Source organism: Xiphias gladius, chromosome 14, assembly GCF_016859285.1.
Source record: "Xiphias gladius isolate SHS-SW01 ecotype Sanya breed wild chromosome 14, ASM1685928v1, whole genome shotgun sequence".
NCBI classification, from domain to species: Eukaryota; Metazoa; Chordata; class Actinopteri; order Istiophoriformes; family Xiphiidae; genus Xiphias; species Xiphias gladius.
In genome coordinates, this window is record NC_053413.1 from 7735865 (window position 1) to 7754389 (window position 18525).

The 18525-nt window shown below is 38.2% G+C and overlaps 1 protein-coding gene across 1 annotated transcript in view; it reads left to right on the forward strand.

The window, feature by feature from the left end:
- The window catches only part of LOC120798554 (sodium channel protein type 4 subunit alpha B-like), a 43493-nt gene that overhangs the window by 10824 nt on the left and 14144 nt on the right, over positions 1-18525 (forward strand). The window contains exons 4-16 of the mRNA XM_040142909.1: positions 628-717; positions 1960-2088; positions 4463-4554; positions 4678-4920; positions 5058-5121; positions 12025-12166; positions 13124-13321; positions 13432-13617; positions 13700-14071; positions 14162-14291; positions 14781-15019; positions 16268-16441; positions 16893-17249. Coding sequence (XP_039998843.1) covers positions 628-717; positions 1960-2088; positions 4463-4554; positions 4678-4920; positions 5058-5121; positions 12025-12166; positions 13124-13321; positions 13432-13617; positions 13700-14071; positions 14162-14291; positions 14781-15019; positions 16268-16441; positions 16893-17249 — 2416 coding nt within the window. The remainder of the gene's footprint in view (positions 1-627; positions 718-1959; positions 2089-4462; positions 4555-4677; positions 4921-5057; positions 5122-12024; positions 12167-13123; positions 13322-13431; positions 13618-13699; positions 14072-14161; positions 14292-14780; positions 15020-16267; positions 16442-16892; positions 17250-18525) is intronic.

An 18525-nucleotide genomic window follows, 5' to 3' on the forward strand; every position in this document is an offset into this window, starting at 1 on the left:
CACATCATGTGATGGTTGCCTATTAGTTCTCAGACAGCTGATTCGTACATGCAGGAGGGAATCTTTCCTCTGGATCTCTGTTATAAGTTACAAAGCATCTATTGATCAATACATCTATTCAATACATCTGTCAACTGTTATTAATTATCTGAAACTGAAGCATCACATAAATAACTTTAACTGACAATAATATACTCTGAACTATATACTGAAAGAGTCTTAATACCAAATGTATGTGTTTATTTTTCAGTAAAAATTATATTACGTAATTTAGGTAGTTGAAGGAAAGTTTTGGACAGTTATTCTTACTAATAATTTTATCCAGGAATATTTTAAAGTTTAGAATTATTTTATCTTTCAAAGTTGGCAGTTGACAGACTTTATGGTTTCATTCATCCATAAGAAAGAATTATATCACTGATTTAACGTTAAATTGAATTTACTTACATTTTCTATAATCTGCATTTACTGTAACTCCTTTGGCACACAGAATGATGGTTCACCCTAATGGATATATTTCATAGGATTATGAGAAACATTGTGACTGTGTTATTGTGTCTGTGTCAAAAACTGTAACTGACTGTACATTACTACATCAAGGTACACTTTCCTTAACTTCTTCTTCACATTGTTTAGCCTGTTCATAATGTTCACTATACTGACCAACTGTTTCTTCATGGCCATGTCTGACCCGGCACCATGGACCAAGTACCTGGAGTAAGTAAATGCTGTTGTCTCATCCTAAATAGTGTGTCTGGGACAAAAACTGTGCTACATGTGTTCTAATGTGGAGCTTTGCTGGGGTTTGTTGCTTTGTCAGTGATGACTGCAGAATCAGTTCACATGTAAGTAATATGATGCATGTAATATTTAATGTACTCAGAACGCCACATATGCATATTAAAATAAAACAAGAAGCATGCGGTGTGGAATGAACATCACTTAAGTCTTAAGAAATATTTTGCTATGCATGATGTGAAAGAGGCTAAGTTGTTATCATCATTGGGTCAGAGGTATTTTAGCATGTAGCATGCTATCTGCATTAACAAAGACTTTTAATTTGTTAATGTACTTCATGCAGTTTTATAAATTTACTTATAATAAATGTGAAAAGAGAAACAGTTTACTTTATAGAGATAGATACAGATAGATACCACTCTCATTTATTTACATTAAATATGACGCTAATGGCCAGTATCCAAATGGCTTAGGTTAGTTTAAAGACCGAAAACAGGGAAAGAGCTAGCCTGGCTCTGTCCAAAGGTAACCAAATCCAAATCCTTGTTGTCACTGTGAGGTTGCCAAGTAACCAGCAGAGACTTCAGGAAGTTACTGCTCTGGGCTAAGAAATTCTCCAGCACATTGCGCCTCATGAAACCTGAAATGATCTTTTTTACGATTCAATTTTTGTACAGATTTAACAAGCAAGGTATAAGACATTAATTAATGAGCTTCAGAGTTGTTAGTATGCAGATTTTGTTACCTTGGGAGTTCAAACAGAGCCAGGATAGTTGTTTACAGTCTTTATGGTAAGCTAAGCTAACTGGTTACTGACGGTGGCTTCAGGGTTTCATTTGGACGCTGGCAGACCCCAAAAGGAACACCGTAAACGAAACAATTAATACTTTATTTTTGGTAAATGAATGAACCACTGGAGTTTTTTTTTAATTCTGTGAAAACTTGAATGTATTTGTTACCCGTATGTTTACTTATGTTATTTTTTAAACTGTTCAGATGTGTTCATTCATTACCTGTACACAATCAGTCATTGATATTATGTTACTGCAAAATATTTGTGGCGTTTGGTGAATTTTGGGCTAAGAGTGTTTGCACATTATTCATTTTTTCATGGCTTTCATGGTCAGGTCTGATTTCAAATCTGCTCAATTCTGTTCTTGTGCAAAATTGTATTCAGTGCTGACACTGCATGTTCTTCCTCCTAAATGAATATTTTTCTAGGTATACTTTCACTGCCATTTACACTTTTGAGTCTGCGATAAAGATATTAGCGAGAGGATTCTGTCTATTGCCGTTTACCTTCTTGAGAGACCCATGGAACTGGCTGGACTTCACTGTCATTGTCATGGCGTAAGTAACAATATCATTGGACAGATTATCAATCTTACTTGACATTTATTTTCCAGTAGCTGTGGCTATATTGTGCAAATGTGTGTATAGAAACTACCAGTGAAACATTTAATTTAAAAAGTCCACCTAAATTCAGTGCTCAGGTTCTGTCTTGTGGGACAGTTTTTGTGCAGACTGTAATAAAAACTGTAATAATGTGCAGGACCAAAACCTATCCCTTCTTTCAGTATTTTATAGTAATGTCAAAGTGACCGTAGTCAGTCAGTCATCCTGAGTGGCGATTTGAAACACCATGAACGATAAGCCTATTGTGGAGGTCAGAGATCTCTGTGCCATGATTCACTACCCATGATGCAGGTAGCAGATTAGACAGGTGACCTCTCAATCCAGCTGCATTGTCGGAGACCAATCATCCTGATAGGACATTTGCTTTGTTTGGAAACAGCGAGACAAAATCACTTGTACCGGGTGTACTGTCTCTCTCATTACCTCCAGCGATTAATTTGTTTTTGATTAATTATGGGTCAGTCAGCTAATTCATCTGTCATTTCTTCTCACGGTTACCAAACGCATGCTGTTCCGTTGCAGTGGTGGAAAGTAACTAAGTACATTTACTCAAGTACTCTAAGTACAATTTTGAGGTACTTGTACGTTACTTGAGTATTTCCATTTTGTGCTACTGTATACTTCCACTCCACTATATTTCAGATGGAAATATTAGACTTTCAACTCCACCACATGTATTTGACAGCTTTATTTATTATTATTATTTATTTATTGTTACTTTTAAGATGAAGATTTTACACAATGGATAATATAAAACACAACACATTAACAAAATTAAAGATGAAACCTGTGGTTTGGAACCTTTTTGGCTTCTGTTGTCTTACAAAAACCAGTGTGTAGTTGGGGTCACATTTTAGTTGTCTGAGTTGTTAACAGCTCCACCAAATAGTGATTTTCCCCCTAAACGTTTCACATGGTTGAATTTCAATACATTTTCAAACGATCCGATATTTCACCAGTAATCAACGATTAGAGAAAAAGTCCAAAAACTGAAAACAGATGTGTGTATCAGAACTTGGTGTTCCTATATATAAAATTGTAAAGAAAGTAGTTCACAGTAGCTCCAGCTCCACCTCCAGCAGCTACAAAAGTAACCTGCTGCTTATACCTTGATGCTTCATTAGTAATCATCTAATGATGTCAGATAATATGTATCAGACAGAGGGACCAAACCAGTATTTTTACTTTTCATACTTTTCCTGCTAAAACTTATACTAAATACTAAATGACTTTTACTAAATAGACATTTTCTTGCAGGACTTACTTGTAATGGAGTATTTTTACGTTGTTGTATTGGTACTTTTACTTAAGTAGAGGATCTGAATACTTCTTCCACCACTGTTCTGTAATTTAAACTCTTAAGGTGACTATAATCAATATTTTTATCGTAACAATGGATCACATGATTACTTTTATGTGTAAAGAGTTGCTTGTAGTAATGAACCTACAGAGAATTCCGGTGGTGCTTCTACAGCCATCAAAAGCACAAGTCCAAACCATTGCATGAAAATTGAAAAATACTAAGTAGAGGGTTAGCAAAAAATAGCATAAACTCCTGTGAATGATGAGTCTCGATAAGTATATATTTGAAAACGAGAGCGGTTTCACAGACTCCCACTCAAAGACGGGTGCTGGGGGATGTGGACTGCCCACCTCTGATTAGAGGCTGTTAACATTCTTTTTTTTTTTTTCTAATATAAAATATCATGACATAACTAAGTCCCAAACAGTTGACTCAGTGTCAGCATTGGCCTTACAGGGCTGAGTATGATTTATACAGTATAAGGCATGTTCAGCCATTTTCAACCGATGAAATGCAGATTTTTATAACTTTGGAAAGAAATGTCAATATCAACACTAGCATTAATGTGTCTCATCACAGTACACACATATCATTTGGTTTACAGCTCAAGAAACAAGTTTAAGTGTGCAGTACCTCTTTAAGTGAAGCCACTGACACATTCTATGAGGACTATTCATTTTTTGTTTATTCATTAGTTCACTGTAAGTCTGCATGATTTTTAAGGATGATTGAATGAAACCGAGAAACTAAACTAATAAAATACTTTCAGTAGAAACCCATAATGTTATTTTATTGAAATTAATTTATGAAGACATGATATATATATGTGTGTGTATGTGTATGTATGTGTGTGTGTGTGTGTGTGTGCGTGTGTATATATATATATATATATATATATACACACACACACACACTGTTAAGTAGACTAAAGAGATGTTGTTAACCCCGGTGACCATACAGAGGACCTTCTTCGTTTAATCTCCTTACCTTCATATAAAATTCCAGATATGTGACAGAATTTGTAGATCTTGGAAACGTCTCTGCATTACGAACCTTCAGAGTACTACGAGCCCTGAAGACCATCTCAGTTATCCCAGGTAAGATGCCTATCAGATCAAACCTCATGGCCATCTTTCTATGTCTTGTCTCTGGTTTCCAATCATGCCAGTAAAATCACTGTAAAACCAAATGTTCAAAATATTGTCGTCTCCTCCATTAAGGTCTGAAGACCATCGTCGGTGCCCTGATCCAATCTGTGAAGAAGCTGGCAGATGTGATGATCCTAACTGTCTTCTGTCTCAGTGTTTTTGCCCTCATTGGCCTGCAGCTTTTCATGGGGCTCCTGCGACAAAAGTGCGTCCGCAGCCTTGCACACTGCGTCAACTCTTCCTACAGCCCCAATGCATCCTTCATCTGTAACAACAGAACCTGGAGCTCCAGGGCAGACTTCCTCAGCAGTGAAGGTCGGCTGAAAACAAATCACATTTGTTGTTCGCACATGTACAATGCTCTGATTACTGTATAGTACCAGTATTATCCAATGAAGTTAAAAGATAAAATGAAATTTTGTTTGTTTAACTTCCTGTTCCTTTTTCCTTAGATAATTTTTACAAAGTTGAAGGAGCAAAGGATGCCTTAATATGTGGATATGGAAGTGATGCAGGGTAAGTGAGTGTCCTGCTTTTACATAATATCAAAATGTTTAGTGTGTAATGGCTGTTGATCTCATGCATGTAATGTATATAATTGGATATAGTAGCTTGAGCACCAGGCTTGTTGCAGATAGTTTTCACAGGACAAGATAAAACAGATACATCAATAGATAATGTACTTTCGGCTACATATTTTCAATCTGTGACTTAATGTATAAAGGAATGATCCTATCAGAGGGAGGGGTGTAGCATGAGACAGGCTGTACACAAGACGACATGTGGTGCGGATAATCACCCCAGCTCCACTGGAACCCTTTACTGAGAAACATGGAGTTGCCAGCTGGAGAGAGGGGGATCTTTGGAGATTTCATCATTTCAAAAGCTCTATGACATGATTAGGTTAACCAGAGCGGACCGGATCACTTCTGATTGATACTCTGTTATTGTTGAGAGAAAATACTGTACTTATGTCTTCAAGTCTAAAGTTGTTTTGATCTTTGTGATGTACCAGAAACACTTGGTTTAATTGTTTTAAAAACCTTTTTTTAAATGATAAAATTGATCTAATTTTGGGTGGAACGGTGGTGAAGTGGTTAGCACTGTGGCCCATAGGTGTGAAAGTGAGCATGACTGGTTGTGTGTCTCTGTATGTCGTCCCTGTGATAGACTGGCCCCATCTCTTGCCCAGTGTCAGCTGGGATCGTCTCAAGCCCCCCTCCCCTACCCCCCACCTATGCAACCCTCAAAGGATGAGCAGTATAGCTAATGGATAGATGCATGATCTAATGTTAAGAAAAGAAAGTTAAATATAAAGTCTCAGTATATCTAACTTTCTCAGATGAGGTGTCTGTAAATGGCGACATATAGTATATTGATGACATTTCATCTGTAAAGTGATGGATTTTGTTCCCAGTCAAAGGCACAATGTAAAACCATCCAAATATTGCTACTCAGCCTACGCACTGAATAATCCTATAAATCCAAATGCTTTTGAAACAAGCACAACAGATGACTCTGCCCATGCCAGGCCCAGTTCAAGGGTTATAGTGAACTAAATACCCATCTGTGTGAATCTGAAATCCTGCAGCTTCAACAAATGGCTTCCATTAGGTGTTCTTGTTAATGATACAAGATAATGGCTGATAGCAAATAACAAAAAACGGTGATGATATTAAGCTTTTGCAGGGAAGTTTTTTCTAAAATCACTATGACGAGTAGTGATGACGCACAGAAGTTAATACTAATTCATTGATTAAATCCAGACAAATAGACATCGGATTAAACTTGCTGATACAAAGAAAAGACATCTGGCCTAAAACTGAGCCACATTTATCAAATGCAAAGTTACAGAAACCAGGTGATCCACTGTTAGTTACAATTTGTCAGGCTATGTATTCAAGTATTTGTTTACATATCATTTATAGGCTATAATTTCACAAGTTTTTAGTTTGTAGGTTTTTAAGCAGCTTTAGGTGGATACATTTTATTTTAATAACTGAGTAATGTTACATTTAATAATAATAATCTACATAGCATACTCCACTTTTGCTAGTTTACAGGTATAGCCAATGTTAGTTAGCATTCACATTAGCAAAACTAAGGACCAAAAAAAAAAAAAAAACCCTCTTCTATAAAAATGTGAGAGACGGTATAATCGTGCAGCTATTTCTACATTACTAAACTTACCATATACTGCTTGATGACCCATCAAATTTAATAACTGTGAGTAATGTTGAACATGTTATGTCAGTAAAATGAGAGGTAGCCTACATAGCATCCTCCAGTTGCTAGCTTACTAGTTTGCTTATGTATGTTGCATTAACATTAGCAAAACTGATTTCAAGAAAACATACTTTATCAAATCTGAGAAAAGGCATACTCATGGAGCAGTTTCTACATTACTATACTTACCATATGCTGCTTAGTGACCCACCAAAGTTGGAAATTTTCTCTTGATTATTAGCGTTAGTGTTAATGTTAGCTACGTAGAAGGTTAACTAAGTGGCCAACTTTCAAGGATATTTTGTGTTAATTGATATAACTGACGTTAGCGTATACATGTATCTCATGTCAAAATGCTACTACTAAAGAAACAGAGACAGTTAAAGTGCAAGTGAAAACAACTGAATAAAAAAAGACTGCTATCCCCCTGGGTTAGCCAAGATTAGGCTAACAGCTACCACAGACTGTCTGTAGTTCTCCTCTTCACAAGCTAACTAGTGAGTCATTGAACATTAGATATTAAATTCTTCTGCCATGGCAAAAGTTTCTTTAATTTGGATGGTAGAAACCTAGATGTCCTTCTTGAATCTTTTCATGAGATAATTTTTAAGTGTTTTTTTTAAGTGTTCTTCTTTTGCATGGGGTAGTAATAGAATATTTTAATGAATAAACAAAAAGCGTGTACACACAGTAGAGGTAGTCACACATTTTTATTGGCATCAGAGTGCAGTCAACCCTTCAGTCTTTAATCTCACTCTGTAACCTCTCCTCCAAAAACACAGGAACTTAATCCCCCAAGAAGTAAAATCTGATTCAGTAATGTGTGTTCAAGTCAGAGCGAAAAGAGGATACATTTGAGGGCATTCAAGGGGAAATGACATCATTAAACTCGCTTAAATAGTGGGTCAGTAAGATCAGACTAGTAACAATATGACCTACCCAGCTATCCCAGAATTTACCTACAAGCCACTGCATTGGACTTTTTTAGATTTATTGCCTGTTGTTTGTATTTCTGCCATTTGTGGAGCTCAAACAGCCAATGTGATCCACATTGAGTGACATTCACATTAGTTTTATTTTTTTGTGTGTTTATAGCTATTTGGATATTATTAGAATACTATTTGAATAACAAAAGAACAAGGATTAGTCCTTTTGTTTCCCTTTGATTTTAACATTGTTCTGTCGTGTCCAAGAATAGGGCATGTATTGCATATTTTTATTTCTTTGCAGTTAGATTGATGTCAGATAAAAGACAGAGTGACACAGCTTCATGACATGGTTGCCAGGTTATAGGTCAAAGTAACCATAGGGTAGCTTATGTTTTTGTTGGCAAAATGAGACAGTCTTTTAACTTCTGTGACGTTTCAGATGGAACTTTCTGAGGCTGGCTGTGGAGACAGGCAAGATATTAAGCAGGTCAGGATGGAGGACGTAAAACATAGAGGATGCTTAATCTTTTGAGTGTATTCCAACAAGTAATCCCTGAGTAGATTTCCAAATTAAAGCTTTGGATACGTTATGATGACACACATGCACACAAATACATCGCAGACACAAGTGGGCACACATGCATACACACATATTCAAATGATATTTTCAGCCTAGATGGTTAACAAGTTTGTGATAAATGATTTGCTCAAAAGTCCTGGCTGTTTCTCATCACGCCCACTGTAGAGTTCAGGCAAATGCTTATCCCCTCATATCTTAAAGCCACTGTGCGTCAAGGATTATGGCTGATTGTAAAGACAGTTTCAAGGGCATCAGCCCTTGACCAGTCTGTTGTGGGCATGGAAACCTGCTGCCTCAGTCCCGCCCAGGATAGAAGGAAAACACTTTGTTGAGATTGACAGATGTTCCTCTGCTGTTGTGTTACACAAACTGCAGGCAATGGATGGTACACTATCAAAAAATGGAAACATGTTAGCAAAGAGCTTTAATAGAGCTCTTGCACACCACAGACTGTGTTATTTTGGTTACATAAGATGACTTGTAAATGTTTATGAGAGTGTAAAAGACCACACTATATTATAAGCCCATTTTTATCTTTAACAACAAATCTTTTACTTTACATTTGTGCTGAGCATTCTAAAATGCATGCTATCAGTTTAAGGTTTTTTTGTATTTTTCTCAACATTCTACCAAGCCATTGATTTCAATTCATTTGTGCACAGTGTAAAATCAATTAGCAGACTCCCGAAACTTGCTTGACTTGTTTAGTCTGTATTTTTTGTCAGTTTGATTATAGTTGTGAGGTAATGCTTTGAACACTTTTCAAATCAACTTACACCAATGTAATGATGATGTAAAAAGTTTCAAGAGTGTTCTAACCGATATTCATACTGAAGAGAAATTAATTGAAAACAATTTTTTGCTGTAAAAGCAGGAAAAATACATCAAAAAATCTAAAAACTTTACAGAATGGGTTAGTTTGATGTAACATACATGTGATTTGTACACTCACCAAGCACTTTATTAAGAACACCTGTAAACCTGCACATTTGTGCAATTATCCAATCAGCCAATCATGTGTCAGCAGTAAAATGCATCAAATTATGCAGATACAGGTATGGAGCTTCTGTTAATGTTCACATCAAACATCATGGGGATCATGGAGGAAAAAATGTGATCTTAGTGACTTTGACCATGGCATGAATGTTGGTGCCAGACGAGCAACAATAGTAAACATCCAGTGAGCAGCAGTTCTGTGGATGGAAAGGCCTTGTTTACAAGAGAGCTCAGAGGAGATTGGCCAGACTGGTTGGAGCTGACAGAAAGGCTAGGGTAACTCAGGTAACCACTCTTTACAACTGTGGTGAGCAGAAACGCATCTCAGAATGAACAGCATGTCGAACCTTGAAATGAATGGGCTACAACAGCAGAGGACCACCTCGGGTTTCACTCCTGTCAGCCAAGAACAGAAATCTGAGGCTGCAGTGGGCACTGGATCACCAAAACTGGACAGTTGAAGACTGGAGAGACATAGCCTGGTCTGATAAATGTGGATTTCTACTGAGGCATGCAGATCAACAGCAGGAATCCATGGACCCATGAAGAACTGAGGCTGTTTTGACAGCAAAGGGAGGTTCTACCCAGTATTAGTATGAATATTAATCCTTAGTAATACACTGCACTGTATTACCAACTCTATTTTTTCGCTAATGAGTACAAAGTAATACACTATTGGAAGGAAAACACTAGAACAACTACATTTTCTGGTCTTCCTTGTACCCAGCCATCAGTGCTTGACGTTGCCTGTGGACGTTGTCAGTGTGGAGGCAGATCAGACCCCACAGCGAGTACATGTGGCACAGCAGCTCTCCTTGAGGAGTGCTAATTCAGGCTAAACCCATGCAAGTGCAGTCTCCAGGGCAGTTACTACAGAAACCTGTGGGGCATTAGCCGAACAGGTGCTTTGTTTTTTACGGCAGCATCTAATTGCAAGAGAAGTCTCACAGTCATATAGTTGTTTAAGTGACAGCAATGGCTAACAGTATGGTAATAAGATTAGCAACCACAACATTAGTAGTAGGAGTCTTTATTGTGGGCATTGCATGTTAGGCAGCCAAGGGTAACGTGACTTACAATTAGAAATTCCTGAGAAAATTAATTCAAGCATGACAATCTGAATAAATGGTAAAATGTTTAACGTTTAAATAGGAGTCACTGTGCTTACTTTTTAGTTTAAAAAGTTACAGTTACTTAAAGCACGTTTTGAATGCTTAGCCCATGTTTTAACTTAAAATTTTTTTTTTTAACTTTACTTATATAGAATGGAAATAAATAGGGTTGCAACTAACATTTTTTTTCATTATTGATTAATCATTGATTAATCATCAATTGATTAAGCATATTAATCGTTTAACATGTATCTATAAAATACCAATGCCCATCACAGATTCCTAAAGCCCAAGGTGTCGTCAGTTCTACACCTTAAGGTTTTCCATTTACTGTAACAAAAGAAAAAGAAACACAGCAAATCCTCACAACTGAGGAGCTTGAACTAAGGAATGTTTGGTATTTTTGCATATAAATTGACTTCATAGATGAATCAATAAATGATAATATGTGCAGATTACTATTTTGTTGATCAATTGGAGTCATCAGCTCTAGAATGCAGTAATGCAAAAACATGCAAAGACTTGAACAGTGAACTAATCCGGAAAAGAAAAAAATTGGATCAAACTCACATGCTGTGTCATGAAATTAGTCATTTTTCTAACATTACAAAGGTTGACAGCGTTTCCTTGAATACAACAAAAAGAATATTTTTTTCAAATGTCCCTACTTGGAACTTAGGAATTCATATTTTTAAGAAAGCTTCCTTGAAGGTAGGACATCAATCTATAAACCATATGGTGTGCTTTGAAATGGTTTGAAATGGTTAACAATAATGTAATGTAATCACAAAACAACATGATATAGTTGATGGGCTAAAATATGCAAAACCGTGCCGTCCTTGAGGACAATACTTGCAGTGTCTGCAGGTTCTTTGTGTTTGTATGTTTTGTCGTATTGATCGAAAGAGAGGAACATATTGATGACTGGTTGAGCAGTGCAACAGAGGGAGGGAACAGCCTGACAGGAAGATGTCGCTGGCCTCACGCAGCCTCCTCTGTCCTCACTGCTAGATATTAGTGAGCATTCCTGCTTGGCTGGCCCGTTGGTGAGATCTACAGCTGTTCTCGCAGCAGCGCTCTCTCGCCCAGCTGTTTCCCAGCCATTATGAAATTATTCAGCACTCAGATTGACATGGCAGTCCAGCTTGTTCTCAGCTGCTGGACTTAAATATTTGCTGTAATGCCACTATGCTGACAATGAAGATCAGAGATGGAGGCATCGAAAATTTTTGAACTGCAATTTGATATCCATCTGGCTCAGTGTAATCCCTTTTGCTTCAGTGCATTTTAGTGCTCCTGCCTGGAATGAATTTCAAGTGCCCTCTTCAGTTGAAATAATGGTGATGATAGCAGTGTATGTACTTACTGACTCATCCGCTTCTCTCCCCTGTGGAGTCAAAGGCCACAGGGCTACATGTAGGTATTGGAGATGTTTTTAACTCTGGTAAAGCAGCCTGCACGCTAACACAGCTATATCTGTCCCAGCTGCTTTTGATTCAGTTGTGCACAGCATTTGTTTATCAGTCCTGTTCTGCAATCATCTGTCTTCTGCCTTTACACCGTTTGTGCATTACAGGAAGTGTCCAGATGGATTTGACTGCCTAAAAGTAGGAAGAAATCCAAACTATGGCTACACCAGTTTTGATACTTTCGGCTGGGCTTTTCTGGCTCTTTTCCGACTCATGACACAAGACTACTGGGAAAAACTGTTCCATCAGGTGCGTTTTCTGAATATATGTTTTTTAATTTATATCTTTAGTTACATATCTGTGTTGATTTGTTACTCCCCTCGATTAATAATAATCCATATTTTTCCCCCCTCACAAACTCCAGCAGCAGTAGGAAGTTGTTGTCAGTGAAAAAACTTGACTAGCGACTAGCTGGTGAACATAGTGGAGCATTTAGCAGCTAAAGAGCCAAGTATTTTTCTCTAGAGTTAGAGGACAAAAAACAGAGGTAAAAGGAGAGTGAATATTGAACATTTGCTAAGTAGCCAAAAACACAATTTTAAATGAATGCTATCTGCTGGAAGTGTTAATAAACAAGCGTTTGCTAACATTTTCGCCGTAAAAACTTTAAACAGTGATAATATGTAATTGTTGAGTTGACAGCTTGTTTCGCTGACCCAAAGTGTCCAGTAAATAAATAAATAACGCAGCTGTATAAGGTTAATTGAGGACAGTATCTCGACATAATTGCACAATGTAGTACATGTACATTATGCTTGCATAAGGGCCAGCAACAAGACAAGTCAGGGAAAATATAAACAACTCTCAATATTATTTATACCACTTACTATAAACTACACTGTAAAGAAAGGCCGTTTGGTAAAGTTATTACCCAAACTCTCTGAACTCTAAATTTTTATTTACATTTTATAATGCAATGAATGCCTATAATGTTTATTACAGGTACTTTGGTTTAATTTTTAGACTGAATAATGAACTTATATAAATAGAGTAAAACTTGTAGGATTTGTTTACCTTTGATTGGTAGACTGTCTGTTGTTCCAAGTCCCCAAACCTCAGCAATAAAATTACTGAGTAAAATGTTTTCCATCATAACCATACAGTACATTATGTCAAAATTATGAAAACATGACAGGTTTTCAGAAGACTGGCATTTGACTTTAACATGTGAATTTGCTTTTGCTGACTTCATGTCTGCTCCTTCAGACTCTGCGCTCAGCAGGGAAGACCTACATGGTTTTCTTTGTGCTGGTGATCTTCCTTGGCTCCTTCTACCTAGTCAACCTTATCCTGGCTGTGGTGGCCATGGCCTATGAGGAGCAGAATCAGGCAACCATCGCTGAAGCCTGGCAGAAAGAGAGAGAGTTTCAGCTGGCTATGGAGCACCTTCGACGAGAACAAAGAGTAGGTGCATCGCAACCAGTCAGCAAGGATTTTCATGTGTTTATGTGTGCTTTCAACTTAGGACAAAAAAAAGATAATACCCTTTAACATCATTTATTTTCTGTGTGTAGTTGGCAGCAAAGAGACAAGCCCAGGAGACAGACTCTGTGTTATCCCCAGAACTGTCTCCATTTTGTCTGAAGACAGGAAGTATACGACGAAGCAGCAGCAGAAGGAGAAGATCTCACAGGACGTTGTCAGAGGAAACCGCAGAGGAAGCTGCTGAGGAGAAGTTTGACCCAGTGGACGAGCCAATGGTACATCACTTAACAATCGCACTCTTAATAGTCTTTGATGTTCTTGGCCATCAGAGCTTATGTATCCTCTGTGTCTCTTTAGCCTCCTCTGTCTCCCCTGCCAGTCCACCCTCTGCTGGCCACACTCTCAGCTCACCCTCTCAGCACCAGGAGAGGAAGCCAGAACAGCATCTTCAGCTCTTTCCGGGCACGCAACAACTCGGAGGCTGACTTTGGGGATGATGAGTACAGCGTTCATGGGGACGCCTTCAGGAGTCGTGCCAGTTCAACAGCAACACCCTGGAAGAGAAGGACGGGCAGCGTGAGGAGTCACTGCTCCCAAGTCTTCACCCCCAGCCTCACCGTCAACGGTCGGCTCAACATTTCCCTGGACCAGAATGGAGTCACCACAGTGGGCTTGCACACTCCCACCTTCATGCCTGCTTACAGCATGGAGAGGGTCCGAGATGACACAGTGAGTGATAGAAGCCAGAGTGTACCTAGAAAATCCTACAAAAGTGAAGAAAGCCTTGTATTTATTTTTTCGGTGTTTTCTCTCTACCAGAAGCCCACCAGTGCAGAGGACCTAGTCCCCAGACCTCTCCTCCAGCCTTCCCCGACAGTGACCGATCCACCTGCGGTGCACCGGAAAAGAGGACTAAGCTCTGTCAGCTTCCTCAGTGATGCCATGGATGGTGAGTCCTTTTGATTATTAAAGGAATAGTTTGACAACTGGGGAAATATGCTTATTTGCGTTCTTGCTAAAAGTTAAATGAGAAGATTGACACCATTCTCATATCTGTCCATTAAATATGAAGCTCTAACCAGCAGCCCGTCAGCTTAGCTTAGCCCAAAGACCGGAGAGGGGGGGAAATTGCTCTGTCTGAACGTAAAAAAATTCCACCTACCAGCACCTCTAAAGCTTAATAATTAAGACTTTAAATATCCTTTGTTTAATGAAGAGTACAAACGACAGACATGAAATTGGTATTGATGTTCTTATCTAATATTTTCTGAAATGACAAACTATTCATTTAAAGGTTGCTCTTGTAATTCTCAGTATGTTTAGACTTAGAGACCTATTACAGTTTAAAGCTACCATAAAACTCTGAGTTGTACTTTTCAAGGGGGAATATAACAAAAAAGTCTGAGGTTGAATAGTTCACCTTGGCGTCTCTTTGCAGAGCTGGAAGAGTCGAGGCAAAAGTGCCATCCCTGCTGGTACACATTTGCCAAGAAGTACCTGATATGGGACTGCTGCCCCTGGTGGCTGAAGATGAAGGAGTGGGTGAAGTTCATGGTGATGGATCCATTCCTGGATCTAGGTATCACTGTATGCATTGTGCTGAACACCCTCTTCATGGCCCTGGAGCACTACCCCATGACTGATGAGTTCAACACCATGCTCTCAGTGGGCAATCTGGTAAGTGGGGTTTCAATGATAGGAGTGGTCAGATATCCAGCATTTAGCACACTTTATTTTAAGTGTTGTTAGGTGGTAGATGAGCAGTGGAGAAGAAATCAAAGAGTTTCCTCTTTACTACTGACAGATTACAGTCACTCATAGAATGTATTTCTTTATCAGACAGCTGTGTTTTTATAGCCAGTGATGCTGAACTGGACTTGAGGTCAAATGATGAGCTTTGGTCAGAGGTTCTACTTTAAACTATTTGTGATTATCCTTGGTAAGAAGGAGTATTTTTAGAGCGAGGTGGGGCTGATACCCTCATTTGTACTTTGCCATCTCCCCCTACTGGCAAATTAAAGACCCTGCTAGTGTCTACAAGTTTGAAAACATACTTAAAAGAAGACAAATGGAATTAATACTTTTCTATTTCTGACCTACCCCATACAGCTTTTCTTTTTTTTTTTTTTACTGCTCTTCTGTGTGTTAACTGCAGGATCTCCCCAAAATTTGATCAGAGTTTCATTAATTTGTTGGAAAGTTGTCAGTTATTGAACAAGTGATTACTCTTCATTGCTCGGCAATGGTTTTCCATCCACCTCTCCATTTTCTGCCGGTTATCCGGGGTAGTCCAGATGTCCCTCTCTCTAGCAATGTTTTCCAGCTCCTCCTTTTTTTGTTCTATTTATGTTTTTTGTTTTCTTAATATTGTAATATTGTGTATTCTTGGTATTATTTTCATTCGGTTGCTTAATCAAGCGCACTTTGATCTTTACCCTAGTCATGTAAACTTGAGGAAAGATGTAAGGTGTAAATATAGTCCAAAAACAGACGTGGACATGCATTTCTGTTATGCTACGTTGGGTGTCTGCATACATGGATGAATTCACACATTTGTTAGGAATTGCCAAGGACACCAAAAAAATTTAAATTGACATCTGAAGTCACGCATTGTCAACATGTTGTGTGCATGTTAACCCCAAATTGACACGTTATTGCACGAATATTTGAGGAGTTAACGACATTGTGTTAATATGTTTAAAAACTTAACAACATGCTGTCTACGCATTGTCAACATATTAATAAAATGTTGTCAATATATCCAAGTGCTGACAATGCATGACTCAGGATGGTGATTCAAGTGTTTGTGGCCTCCTTGGCTTTCCATAGTGTGTTGTGTATTCAGTAAATTAAGCTTTATGGTAAATAGGATATTTTGATACTTTTTCCACCTCTCACTTGTTACTGTCACTCTGTTTTTTCCAGGTGTTTACAGGGATCTTTACAGCTGAGATGGTGCTGAAGCTGATTGCCATGGACCCTTATTATTACTTCCAACAGGGCTGGAACATCTTTGACGGTGTCATCGTTTGCCTCAGTCTAATGGAGTTGGGGCTCTCCAATGTAGAGGGACTGTCTGTCCTGCGGTCTTTCAGACTGGTAAATCTTTCACTCTCACTTGTGCATTTACAAAAAAAAAAAAAAAAAAAGTTTTATCACTCTTAGTTTTTCCATTGCATGTCTTTGCATTTCTTTTACAAATACAACAAATCAAGGGCAATTGACATACAGTATAAGGCTAATGCTGGATGACACATTTTAATATAGGAAATTAAAATAAAATTAATACTGTGTGAAAAAGTATCAATAACATTTCATTATGTGTAAATTGCAGCATTGCATTTTCGGTCAACAATTGAATCAGTCCTAACAATTAGAAAGTTATCACACTCATCTCATTCATAACACTCATCTGACAACATAAAACTGGTTCAAATATTGCGAAAGGATTCAATTCAGGAAACTAAAATATTTTATGATCCAACATCAGGCTCAGATTCTTGTAAAGATTCAACATTGTTTGTCTTCTTCACTTTTTTCTCTTCGACAGTTACGTGTCTTCAAATTGGCAAAGTCCTGGCCAACTCTCAACACTCTCATCAAGATCATCGGCAACTCTGTGGGAGCTCTGGGAAATCTGACGCTGGTGTTGGCTATCATTGTATTTATCTTCGCTGTGGTGGGCATGCAGCTGTTTGGCAAGAACTATCAGGATTGTGTGTGTAAGATCTCCATGGACTGCCAGCTACCTCGCTGGCACATGAAAGACTTCTTCCACTCTTTCCTAATCGTGTTCCGGGTGCTGTGTGGTGAGTGGATCGAGACCATGTGGGATTGTATGGAAGTGGCAGGGCAGCCCCTCTGCATCCTGGTGTTCATGTTGGTCATGGTGATAGGGAACTTGGTGGTGAGTACTAAATTGGACATTTTTATGATTTAAAAGCTATACTTTGTTTAAAGATAAGTTTCGTGATATATATTTCTTGCTGTCAACAAATCCCATGAAAGACCAAAAGCAACAATGAGCTGATCCTACTAACAACTATTACTCAGCTTGTTCCACTGTCCCATAAACCCCCATTGTTGTCTAAAAGCTATAAAAACACATCAATGAGCAGCAGTGCTGCACTGGGTGAAATGTTCCTTTATTATGATGAACACAGGCACTATAGTTTAATCCTGTTGGTCTTTTCATTGGATTAATTGGCAATTACAAAAATATTGCATTTTATTGAGTGCTACCAGCCTTGTCCTTCAACAGTATATGATAACAAGAAGTCTGCCTAGAGAGAAATTCAACTGCACGTCAAAGCAACCAACTGTAAATACTGTCAAATCCAAATGATGATGTCACAAGTAATCAGGGATTACGCTGAACCAACGACGACTGGTGATTCCTTATTATGAGGATGCGACCTACTTGAAAAGTGATTGGTGCCTCGTTGTGATAAATTTTGCGAACTCTTGATATCTGTGTGGCTACAATGGTTTGTGCATTTTTCCACAGCGGTCTTGCACACGCGCTTAACAATGAGGAAGTGGTTATGTCACAGCGCCATGCTAACTGTCTTGCAGATTAGCATTAGCGGACTTCAAAACAGATCAAGTCTGGGCAACACATAACCTGTAATCTGTGATCCCTCCTTAGTCATATATGTATTATCTGCACATGCTGTCATGCAAACAGTAGCCACAACAGACAAACTCAACGGTAGGAGCGGCCAGCAATTACGGCATTTATTTATAGTCAGCGTAGTTTTACTTAGAATTTGGTATCATATTAGTGCTCATTTTAGAAATGTATAAAATCACAGGTTGTAGCGTTGAAGTCTGTTTAATACTATTTCTGCTTTAGTGAGCAAAATACATTTTTTATATTTTATTATTATTATCTTTTTTCAGGATTTCTTTTCTTCCTATTTTTACTCAGGCTACATTTAGATTCCTGGCCTGACTCTAACAAGAATTAGCGGGAAATATGTTTTATCTAAGCCCAAACAAGAGAAGCATAGTAGAGTAGTATTATACATTGAAATATGAGCATCATCTGCACCACAATCAATTCAGTTCTGTCGCATAACCGTTTTAAAACCCTGACAGGCTTTTAAAAAAAATGGAGCAACGAGGCTTTGAGTGTGTAGTTCCTGTTGGATATTTTTCAAACACCTGTTCCCATTATGCCC